Source organism: Lycium ferocissimum, chromosome 7, assembly GCF_029784015.1.
Source record: "Lycium ferocissimum isolate CSIRO_LF1 chromosome 7, AGI_CSIRO_Lferr_CH_V1, whole genome shotgun sequence".
Lineage (NCBI taxonomy): Eukaryota > Viridiplantae > Streptophyta > Magnoliopsida > Solanales > Solanaceae > Lycium > Lycium ferocissimum.
Window position 1 is genome coordinate 43,142,052 of NC_081348.1, and position 11,896 is coordinate 43,153,947.

Genomic DNA, 11,896 nt, shown 5'->3' on the forward strand with positions numbered 1-11,896 from the left:
ATTTATTATTTTTTAAATAGCGTAAAAAGTTGAAAGTGAACAAGTAAAAGAAGAGGAAAAAACTGCTTTGTATAGATTCTTCGGGGCACATTTTCGACCGAAAAAAGAGAAAGAAGGAAACGACGTCGTAGAGCAGGATTCGCAGCAATAAATAAAGAATTAATAGAGCAGAAGAGTTGTGAGTGGAGAGAATGGGTGGCGTTACGTTTTTGAAGAATAGATATTGGGTGGTGAGGCATGGCAAAAGCATTCCAAACGAAAGGGGTCTCATTGTTTCCTCCATGGTCACTTTCTCTTTCCTTCTTTTCTCTCAATCCTAATCTTCATTACTATTTCGCTCCTCTATTCTATATTGTTTATCTGTCTGCTAATCAAAATAATTTTAGTTTGGATTAATTATATCTTCTTTCATGCAGTGCATTCTACTTATGCCAAATGGTAGTCCTAGTCTTGCATACCCGACATGTCCTGATCTTGATCTCAAGCTATTCGCTACAACTTTAATATATTTGCTATTTATTTTGCCTTCTCGGATACTAAAACTCTTGACTCCAATTGAATACTAGTCTCTAGAATAAGCAGCCTGGCAGATATGTGTATCTCTGGCCTAGACTATACCTTAATTAGATTTAACATCACCTTTGAAGCTCACATTGATAGATGGAAGATTCTTTTTTCATTATTGAAAACTTCCTCTTGATAAGTTACTATAGTGTCCATTCTAGAGAGATATATAAGTGTAAGTGTGATAATCTAATACCTTCCTACTGTATTTCCTATGTTACTTGACCCACTTTTCTTCTTTTCTTCCATCTTGCTGGACCCACTCTTCCTTTGCTGTTTTAAAATTACCTTCTATGTACATGATGTACTAGGTCTGGCATTTCTTTAACAATCTTCTCCACTTGTCGTACATCTAATTGAAACTCCATATGGTCTTCATAAGAAGTTCCATTTAACAACAAATGCAAACCTTCCTTCTATTTCTACCACAGTCTAATCAGGTAATGTTGATATTCGCAGACGGTTTCCAAATGTACAGACCTCTAAAATAGGAGGGACATCTTTGAGGTCTGTGCATTTCCTTTTCTAGGTAAACCAGCTGCAATTAGAGAATCTAATCCTTGGGGAGGTTTCGGAGTTGGCTGACATTAGTTTCTTGCCTTTTTTAAAAAAAAAAACTGGTAATGTTGTTAGTTTCTTGCCCTTTTAAATCTAAATTACTGATAGCAGTTACGACCTTTACAGGAAAATGGAAAACTTGAACAATATAAGTTGGCTCCCGAAGGAATCAAACAAGCAGAATTGGCTGGAGAGTCGTTCCTAAAGGTTGGTGTTCCAATTGAACTCTCAGTTTTTTGTTTCCCAACGTGGTCCTCAGCAGACCTTTCATGATTCATGAAGGTTTTCATATCTTGAAACAAGAACAAAGATGATGTACCTGTTAGCAGCGGAAGTTTTGCACAAGATCACCACAAAAATTGCCCCAAATCTGACTTCGTCTCACTTGGAAACGGAGTACTTTTTTCACGAACTAGATGTTTTTCACTTCTCTCTTCTCTTTACTGTGTGTGTGTTATACTTTTCTGTGTATCTATGGAGAATGCTGGAGTATTTTTCATACATAGAAGAAGAGGTTATGTTTTTACGGTTGATAAAGTGAAAGAAACCAACCCCAGCACATTCCCATAATCTTATCCCACTATCACGTTTCTTTTCTTCGTTGGTAACTTCTCAAGGACTTTTTACTGTGTTGGAAACTTCTCAAGGGAAGTTAATTTTCATCTTATCACTTCAGAATAAAAAACCGGGCCGGGTCAGTCCACATGGGCGACCTGCGACCCATAATCAATATCCAACATCTCCCAGTTCGCACATAGTGGACTGGACTCAAATCAGTACCATGTCAACAACACACATAATTCATACTAACAAATAGTTCGTGCGACCTGCGAGCTTCAAGAGCTATAGCATTCCAAACCTATTAAGGTTGTACCAGAGCTCCACATAGAAATCCAATCACGTACGGAAGGGATTCACTACTAACACAAGGATCTTATTACTCGCAATACCCCCGGACATCATTATTTACTCCGGTAGCTAATTATCCGATCCCTCGTCCTCTACAAGAGGTGAACTCGAGTTCATGTTTAACTTTATATCACAATTACACTTGATACCCTTATGGTAAGTGTAATGGCCGGCTTTATGAATAGAAGTTAAATTAATAATTTTAATTGTCTTCCTTTCTACTCGAATCTATTTGTTTCAAATCAATTGCTTTCCTGAACATGCACCTTTGCGTGCCGAATCACTCATGACTATTAGTAACATGCTAAAGTAGCAACACGATTGAGCTTCAAGAAACGATCAAAGGTCGAAAGGGTATTCCATTGAAAAGTTAATGTAACTTTTCGGGTCTCACCTGATGAAGAAGCGAGGGATCCATTCTCCATAACCGTTGGTCGCTTAGCACACGTGGTATGAAACACGTGCTACGGTGTTCTCACTTATATTGGCGCGTGTGTCTCATTCTTTTACTCATTCAACGCCGTACAAATCTTGATCTAGACATCTCTAAAATGTCTAACCCGAGTTTCTCTCTTCAATGATCCTCAAATCCATCTTCTTAGAGAAACTCATATCTGGCTAACAAAACAAGTCATAACATGGTGGTGGAACTTATCTCTTCACGTTACTCAACGTAGGCGATTGCTCGTGTGAGAGAGCCAATCTCACGACTTGTTCGACACACTTTATCAATAAAATTACATCATCACATGCATATAAGATATGAACACAAATTCAAGAGTAGAATATTGATGAAAATATTATAACAACCAAGTCATATTACAATACAGAAATATAATCATATCCTACGCAAACCTAGAGCCATAACATGTTTCTCAAACAGGTCTCTAGATATCGCCTTTGTAAAAGGATCAGCTATCATTTCTCGCGTAGGTATGTATTGTAAAGTTACTTCTCCACTTGCTACTGTGTCTCTTACAAAGTTATACTTGATGTCAATGTGTTTGGTTTTACTGTTATACTTAGGATCCTTTGTGTCTACAATAGTCGCTTGACTATCACAATGTAAAATCATTGATCCTTGAGAATTCTTTGCTACGCCCAAATGCTCAAAGAATCTTTTTAACCAAACGACAAACATCTTTGCGGATGCGAAGCCACGAACTCGACTTCCATAGTTGAAAGAGCGGTGCAAGTTTGTTTCTTACTTTTCCATGAAATAGAACCACCATTAAGTAAGAAACGTGGCCGGATGTCGATTTTCTATCGTTCGGTCACCACCTTTGATACGCATATATACTCTCAAGTGTAAATCATTTCCTTTATAACATAGTGAATAATCAACAGCCTTTCGGGTATCGAAAGATTCTTTTCACGAACTTTCCAATGATCTCTTCCCGAGATTGGATTGATACTGCCTAACGGACTACGGCATAACAAATGTCGGACGAGTACACATCATAGCGTACGTCAAGCTCCCAACAAAGACTTTAGAATATGGAACTCGAGACATGTCTTCTTTTTCTTTTTCAGTCCTGGACACATTTCAAGGCTTAAAGTTTCACCTCTTGCTATTGGAGTATCCATGGGTTTGCAACTATTCATTCGGAAGCGTTCCAAAATTTTCCTTATATAAGTTTCTTGAGATAGACTCAAAACTTTCTTGGAACGATCTCTTTGGATCTTAACACCCAATATATATGCTTCACCCATGTCTTTCATGTCGAATGACTTGGAAAGCCATGACTTGATAGTTTTCACATACTCCAAATTATTTAGGCTAATAAAATATCATCCACGTAAAGGGAAAGAATTACAAACATTCCGTTGGACTTCTTCACATAGATGCAATGGTCTTCATCGATCATAGTGAAATCATATGAAATCGCCTCTTTGTGAAATCTCGGATACCTTTGCCTTGAAGCGCCGGGGCCGTAAATAGATCTTTTAATTTGCAAACTTTCTTTTCTTGGCCTTTAACGATGAAACCTATAGGTTGTTCCGTGTAGATTTTCTCGTTTAATTCTCCGTTGAGAAAAGTTGTCTTGGCGTCCATTTGGTGTAACTCTAGATCCAAACGTGCAACGATAGCCAAAAGTAACCGAATTGAGGTAAACTTCACAACTGGTGAAAAGGTTTCCTCATAATCTATTCCAGCTTGTTGGGTAAAACCTTTTGCGACCAATCGTGCCTTGTATCTTTCTATTGACTCGTCCGCTTTACGTTTGACCTTGAGAACCCATTATTCCCAATAGCTCTACGCCCAGAAGGAAGATCAACCAGATCCCAGACTTTGTTGGTTCTCATGGACTCCAATTCTTCTTTCATTGCTTTCATCCATTCATCTTTTCCAGGACTTGCCAAAGCCTCAGTCACAGAATTAGGCTCATCCAATTCTGTGGGAGACACCAGGAAAACTTAATCTTGATCTCGTAAGATCGTTTAGGTACACTTTTACGGTACTCTTACGTTGTTGAAATTCGATTCCTCTAAAGGATTTTGGGATTCAAAACTCCTTGGACCAGGAAACGATCCTTGATCTATTTGACTATCAAACATGTCCGAAGACATTGTTTGATCATCGAATTTAACATTTCGTAAAGAGGCTCTCCTTATTTTATTTCGCCACTTTTGGGAAAATCATTTTCTAAAAAAGTGATATCTCGTGATTCAATTTCGGTTATACTTCCATCTTCTAATTCACCAATGAACACATACTTTGGAGTGTTCGAGTGTCTTATGAAGATACATTTCTTCCTTTTTGGACTCGGTTTTCCAAACTTACCAAAACGATCTTTTACATATGCGGACAATCCCAAGGTCGTAGATCATTCAAGTTCGGTTTATGACTAGTCCATAGCTCGTAGGAGTGGAAGTAAGCGATTTAGAAGGCACTTTATTTAGTATGTAGGTTGCGATCGATAATCGTCTCCCCGAAGGAGATAGGTAAATTTGCTGCGCCATCATAGATCTTGTCGTAATCGATAATGTTCTATTCCTCCTTTCTGCTACATCATCATTGTTGAGGTGTGTAAGGAGTAGTTAACTGTCTGGTAATGCCTTTTTCATTACATAATTCTTCAAACTGTTTTGATAAATATTCACAGCCTCTATCGGTTCTTAAAGTTATTATATTTTTATCTAATTGATTCTCAACTTCATTCATATATTTTCTAAAGCATTCAAGTGCTTGATTTATGAGAAATCAAATAGACATAACAAAGCGCGTGAAATCATCAATAAATGTAATGAAATACAAAGCACCAGACCTTGCCCTCGCGTTCGTTGGACCACGGATATCGGGAATGGATTAATTGCAATGGGGAGTTTGCTCTCTTGCCTTCCCACGAATGGTTTACGTGTAATCTTTCCGTGCAAGACAATTTTCACAAGTTGGCATTTCAATTTTGGAGAAAGGACCTAAATGCCCTTCCTTTGCCAATCTATTCATCGGTCTTGCCTATGTGACCTAATCTTGCATGCCATGTAATAACATCGACATCATTTTGTTACTAGAATAACATGTCATTACACAACGGTCAACATAATAGTCATAAGTTGAAGGATTACAATCTAAAACAATAAAACCATCATAACGAAGTCCAAAACCATAAAAAACATTGTCTTGAGTAATTCTAACACCATTGCGACTAAACTTTAAATCGAAACCTAGATCTAGAAGAACAGACACAGATACTAAGTTACGTCGGATCTCTGGAGCATATAGGACGTCATGCAACATCAAAGTTCGGCCACCACGCAAGTCCATTTTGCAAGTGCCTATCCCTTTGACTTCAAGCTTTGCATTATTTCCTACATATATCCACCTTGATCCAGGTGAGACTCGACGAAACTCCACAAACGCTTCTAGATCACAACTCGCGTGGTCGGTGGCCCCGAGTCGACAATCCACGCGGGATAAGATTCGGTTAGTAAAACAGTGCTAGAAACATATGTAGCACTTAGAGATGCGTTTTGAAATGCTACCTTTTTCTGCTCGGGACACTCATGAGCAAAATGCCCTGGAACATTGCAGTTGTAGCATTTCATCTTATTCTTGTCTTTCTTCTTGAAAAACCGTTTTCCCTTCTTGGGATTTGGCTTGTTTCTTTTCTTGGAAGGTCCTTCTCCGGTCTCCTTACCCTTTCCGTCATTTTTCCAATTCTTCTTGCGTTTGAATCCTGAAGACTTTGTGCCACTGGATTCTGCCACATAGGCATTAGATACAGTTTTAGCAACACCAAGCCGCTCGTCTTCAAGCTCGACATGATGGGCAACATCAGAAAAGGTTTTGATGCTATCATTATGGGTTAAGTTAACCTTCAAGTGTTCCCAACTATTGGGAAGAGACCAGGATCCTTGCTCGAACTGCTGCTTTCATCGGAGAGACCATGACCAGCCCTTTTGAGTTGAGCAATCATGTTAGACATCACCCTAAGGTGTTGCTTGACATTGTGATCATGACGCTTCTTGTAAGTGTCAAATTTGATAGTCAGCTATCTAAGGCGGGTCACAGTGGTACCTCCACAAGTCTCTCGTAAGTGTGCCCACATTGCATGAGCAGTAGGGTATTCTTCACATTCGTGAATGAGATCATCAACAACAGAACTCACAATAATTCCACGTGCAGTAGAATCTTTCTTTTTCCAGGCATTGTAAGTTTTCAGATCTCTTCTGTGTTGGGCAGTGTTACCCTCTTCTGGGTGAACCAAAACATGGTTAATACCTTCCAGAGCATTTTGCTCTTCTAGTACATTCCACATTTTACGACTCCAGATGTCGTAATTCTCGCCATTCAGTTTTTCACCTTTGTTTAAATCAGCAATGATTCTCTTAGATGTCATATCTGTTGATTGAGACAATAAGCAAGTTTTTATTCATCAATATTTACTTTAAAAAATTTATGCATGTGATATTCACACTCAAGCAAATTAATTCCCATAAATGACTTCACATTTTAGTGTAAAATCGAAAGGTCACAAAGTTTCCGATCATCATCTACAGTCTAAATGTTTAATCAAAAATGGAAAAAATAAATCTTAGCGTGAATTTTATTAATAACTTTCAATTATGTCTCAACCCATTTAAAATAAATAAATAAACGGGATATTAAAGAAAGTTAAACAACATAACCATATATTGAAAAGAAATTCACAATTCAAATTACAAGTTCATAATCTCCCACTCGACTTCAAGTTCTTGAACATACACCTCAAAAGGTTGACTTAAAAAGAAATCGTGATAAATATTAACTAAAATTCCACTCCAAGGCTCTCGGAGGGAATCTACTAAAATTGCTAAAGCTTCCCAATCCGAGATTTCAATAAAATTAGCCAGTTCTTCTCGTTTCAACAGAAAAAGTTCAATATGTTCAGGCACTGAAGTATTAGGAGACATCTTAAAAGCTTTAAACTCTTTGAATTTCTTCTCTCCTTCCCTTCGTATAGCCCTTTGATCCCTTAGTAGATTTTGTGTCACCCTCGGAACATTATTCCTTATGACTTCACGTCCATGGAAATGTGTCCCACGACGACGTACTCTTCTATATTGTCTCCTTGCTCGATTTCGGGAACTCCCACTTGGAGTACTTCGAGCTTGTCCCTGTCCAGCCATGTCTCAAATGGGAACAATGAAACAATAAGAATGGACATACCATTCAATATGACAACACATGCCACATTACTCGTAGAAGACAAAAAATACGTCAAGGATCATATACCAATATAATGGCATGGCTATTAGGAGGAAAAAAAAAAAATTTACTAAAACAACAACCATTCTAGTCTTTAGCAATTTCATAGAATAAAGGAAATAATTTTATTATATTTAGGCAAGTTCTTTGCCCATGATGTCACGTTAATGCCTAGTGGTTTCTCAATTGTAGAAAACTCCTTAACACTAATGTGTATTGAGAATATGACATGACTTTTCAAAAAAAAACTTGCTGTATCTTTTTACACAATAAAGAACTACATTAATCAAGTGGGCCACTAAGTCAAAAAGACATTACTATTAAAGTGTGTCTCTGCAAATAGTATTGGTACAATAAAGTACTTCTCTTTTCTTTTTTTCTGTTCATGTCATACTCAATAGACATATAGGCCTTAGTAATTCAATGGTAACCACACGTAATTCAATGACAACCACACATTTTACTTTCTGAACACTCACTTTTCCCATAAAGTGCTGCAACTTCACTCTTTATTTACAAAGTAAAGACCACAATATATTGAAGAGCAACACTTTCTTTTTCACACCCAAACAAAAAAAAACACGGAAACCAATTTTAAAGCAGTTTCTTTCTCTCTCTTTGTTTGTAACAGATTAGCAAAAAAAAAATACAACAATGATTCTTTTCTTAGCAAATCTGTTGTAGCAATTTTAAAGCAGTTTCTTTCTCTCTCTATTAAATCGAAAAAAAATAAAAATAACGCAGATATTTCAAGAGAGAAAAAAAATACTCAGACTGGGAACAATTAACAGTTGCTCTGATACCATTGAAGGTTTTCATATCTTGAAACAAGAACAAAGATGATGTACCTGTTAGCAGCGGAAGTTTTGCACAAGATCACCACAAAAATTGCCCCAAATCTGACTTCGTCTCACTTGGAAACGGAGTACTTTTTCACGAACTAGATGTCTTTCACTTCTCTCTTTTCTTTACTGTGTGTTATACTTTTCTGTGTATCTATGGAGAATGCTGGAGTATTTTTCATATATAGAAGAGGAGGTTATGTTTTTACGGTTGATAAAGTGAAAGAAACCAACACCAGCACATTCCCATAATCTTATCCCACTATCACGTTTCTTTTCTTTGTTGGTAACTTCTCAAGGACTTTTTACTGTGTTGGTAACTTCTCAAGGGAAGTTAATTTTCATCTTATCACTTCAGAATAAAAAACCGGGCCGGGTCAGTCCACATGGGCGACCTGCGACCCATAACCAATATCCAACATTTCAGATGTTCCACTATCTTTATACATGGAGTTAAATAAACCATAATTGTCATTGACTATTTCTTTCGCAAGTTACCTTTTAAAATTCGACTATGGTATTGTATGTCCTGGAATCCTATCGCATGTCTCCTTTTTATGGAACTTGTGGGATTATATTCCAGTGAAACCCTTGGGATCTTAAATGCCTCTGTAGTAAGAAGCTTTGATGCTAGATCCATGTCCATTGTTCTTTTATGAGAACTATCATTTTGATGTCTTGGTCTTTAAGTTAGTAATGCTTCTCATCCAAGATAGATAGTAGGAGCTGGTGACAGTTTAAACAACTCGAAACTCAGATCACATGAGAACAGTCCGGTTCCTTTTCAATGACAATCTTGGATCGAGTCGGAGTAAATATAGTGCATGCAAAAAAAAAAAAAAAAAACTGACCATCATGGAGAAAGTGAACCAGTACACTGAGAGAGTCTTCATTACAAGTGAACAAATGAAACTTATCCTTAGTGATAACGTGATGCAGAAGAAAGAAGTCTTAAGCAAAAACATCTAAGTAGCAGAGGGGGAAGAGAGAAGCGCTTTCTGAAAGGGCCATGCATGTGCTTTTATCCCCTTGAATGATATCATGTGGAAGCTCAACCTTTTGTCAAATCAGCACTTTCGTCAGTTACGAAATCATGTATCCCTGGAGTTGGAACAGCCAATCCATCTCCATACTTCAGTGAGAGTAACAGAGTCTTCTGATGATTAGCACCTTGCTTCACTTGGAGAGGGTAAAGAGAGACTATGGTTCCTGATTCTGAGTAATTACATAAGTTATTGGGCCAAAAAGGGTTCTGCCTCTTCTCTGTAAGCTTAAGTTCTTAATGGTGTTTACAGGCAATCTTTTTTCTATTTACAGGTACTCAAAGAAGATAACATACCACTTGAAAATGTTCGAATCTGCTACTCTCCCTTCTCGAGAACCACACATACAGCACAAGTGGTTGCATCAGTTCTAAACATTTCTTTTGAAGGACCACAGTGTATGGTAAGTCTATCTATCCATCACAGGGACATATAGGTCCTCTTGAATCCTCCTTTTCTTATATTTTATTTATTGGGTTGCAAGGTTGTATTTAAGTGATTTTGGCTTATAAAAAACAAATGTTGTGTTAAAGTTTTATTATACACTTTTGTTTCTAGACACGCTTAACATGTTCAATTCATAAAGCTCTGATCACTATTATTAGAACATACATGACATGAATTGAGGTCACAAGCAGCAAGGATCTATAGAAATAAGTAAAAGGGATTGTTATTTCATAGGCTGAAATCTAATTTTGACCTATTAATATAAGCCTTTCACTTGGGAAATGGTCATTTTAAATAGTAAGGATGAACTGTTTGGGCTATATCTCTTTTTTTACCCTGTATCTTGTCTTCCTTAAATAGCATACTTCTAAATTTTTATGGTTAAACTGACTTGCTATGTACTTTTCCTTCTGGAGATGAATTTGATTGAGCTGTTATAAACTTTTCATGTTTTATTATATCATTCTTTGCCTGATGGACTCGAGCCAATCAACAATAAGCTTACAAAGCTTTTTGAGTATTATATAAGGATTCTTTGGGCCTCCATTTCCTTTTTCTCCCTGCCTTTCTGTTTAGATGAGATGTTTCTGAGCTAGAACAATTGATTGATTGGTGTGTTATGATTTTGGCTTTAGACGAGTCAATTCTGCTGATAAGCTCTGCGTTACGATAATTTTGTTATAACAGGTTCTAGATGATCTTCGGGAGCGTTTCTTTGGTCCTTCTTATGAACTTAAGTCTCATGACAAAGTAAGTTGTTTGTCCTCTGCATTTCAAAATCAAGTGGATGTAGCATTATCTTAAACACCGTAACATTTATAACACTTGTTCTTGGCTTGTGGCTCTCGAATTGATTGATTATTTCTGATTTCAGTATCCTGATATATGGGCTCTAGATGAGAAAGACCCATTCATGCAGCCTGAAGGTGGAGAAAGTGTTGCAGATGTTGTGACTAGACTCACGAATGCATTGATTAACATGGAGTCACAATTTCAAGGGTACTGTTGTGCTTTTACTGCCATAATTTATCATGTCCAGTAGGAGAATTTTAGTGTAAAGAAAGTCGCTATGTAAAGTGCTGATGAGGTATACTTACTCACTTTGACATGGTAAGAAAATCATCAAAAGAATTTCCAACATATAAAAGCAGTAGAGTCATGAGTCATGCGTGAATTCATGGTTCTCCTAATGTGGGTCATTTTCCCACTCATGAGGAGACCATAGGCCTTCAATTGCATTTTCTTGATATCTGATGGATTTATAAATTATACTTGTGATTTGGACACTTCAATTGCAGATGCACAGTGTTGGTGGTCAGCCATGGTGACCCTCTGCAAATTTTCCAGACAATACTCAATGCAGCTAAGAATTACAGAGGATCCTGTGAAAATGACTTGGTCTCAAGAATACAGGCAGTCAAAATCCCTTCTGTTCTTTCACAGCACCGGAAGTTTGCTCTACAAACAGGAGAATTGCGCTCAGTAGTTTAATCCACAGCTTGAACTGCACATTCTGAAACATTCTTTGAGCTCATGCTTTTTCTTTCTGTATACATGGTGAATCCCCTGACTGGTTTACCTGTCTCTACGGAGAATAATTTGGAACAAAAAACAATGAAGTAGAAAATCAAATAAAGAAGGAAGAATATCTCCTTTATCAGGTGAGGTAAGCTGCTGTACATGAGTACATTCCTAAGAAATGGAGAGTTTTAATATGCTTTTGGAATCTTTCTGTTTTCCTTACCCCCCCCCACCTGGAAGAGTCCTCATCAATGTGACAGGACATTTTACTTTTTAACCTCATAGTTCTCTGCTGACCTATGGATTATGAACTTGTTAAG

At 37.3% G+C, this 11,896-nt stretch overlaps 2 protein-coding genes across 2 annotated transcripts; one reads left to right on the top strand and one right to left on the bottom strand.

Moving 5' to 3' along the window:
- Positions 1–126: 126 nt before the first annotated feature.
- Positions 127–11,783, top strand: LOC132065221 (uncharacterized). The gene is made up of 6 exons (XM_059458503.1): positions 127–284; positions 1,249–1,329; positions 9,883–10,011; positions 10,743–10,805; positions 10,930–11,054; positions 11,354–11,783. Exons 1-6 carry the CDS (start codon positions 192–194, stop codon positions 11,544–11,546), a joined length of 684 nt encoding a protein of 227 aa, XP_059314486.1. The 5' UTR covers positions 127–191; the 3' UTR covers positions 11,547–11,783.
- Positions 7,174–8,980, bottom strand: LOC132065224 (uncharacterized). Its single transcript, XM_059458506.1, has 2 exons — positions 8,527–8,980; positions 7,174–7,646 (listed from the first exon to the last, which is right to left on the bottom strand). The coding sequence occupies exons 1-2, from the start codon at positions 8,540–8,542 to the stop codon at positions 7,195–7,197; spliced, it is 468 nt and encodes a 155-aa protein (XP_059314489.1). The 5' UTR covers positions 8,543–8,980; the 3' UTR covers positions 7,174–7,194.
- Positions 11,784–11,896: the final 113 nt, after the last annotated feature.

Excerpts from the sequence above, each read along its gene's own strand:
- LOC132065221 (XM_059458503.1), top strand. The coding sequence starts at position 192 with ATGGGTGGCGTTACGTTTTTGAAGAATAGATATTGGGTGGTGAGGCAT. Across the intron at positions 1,330-9,882 it reads CTGGAGAGTCGTTCCTAAAG|GTACTCAAAGAAGATAACAT; the intron begins GTTGGTGTTCCA and ends TTCTATTTACAG. Across the intron at positions 10,806-10,929 it reads AACTTAAGTCTCATGACAAA|TATCCTGATATATGGGCTCT; the intron begins GTAAGTTGTTTG and ends TTCTGATTTCAG.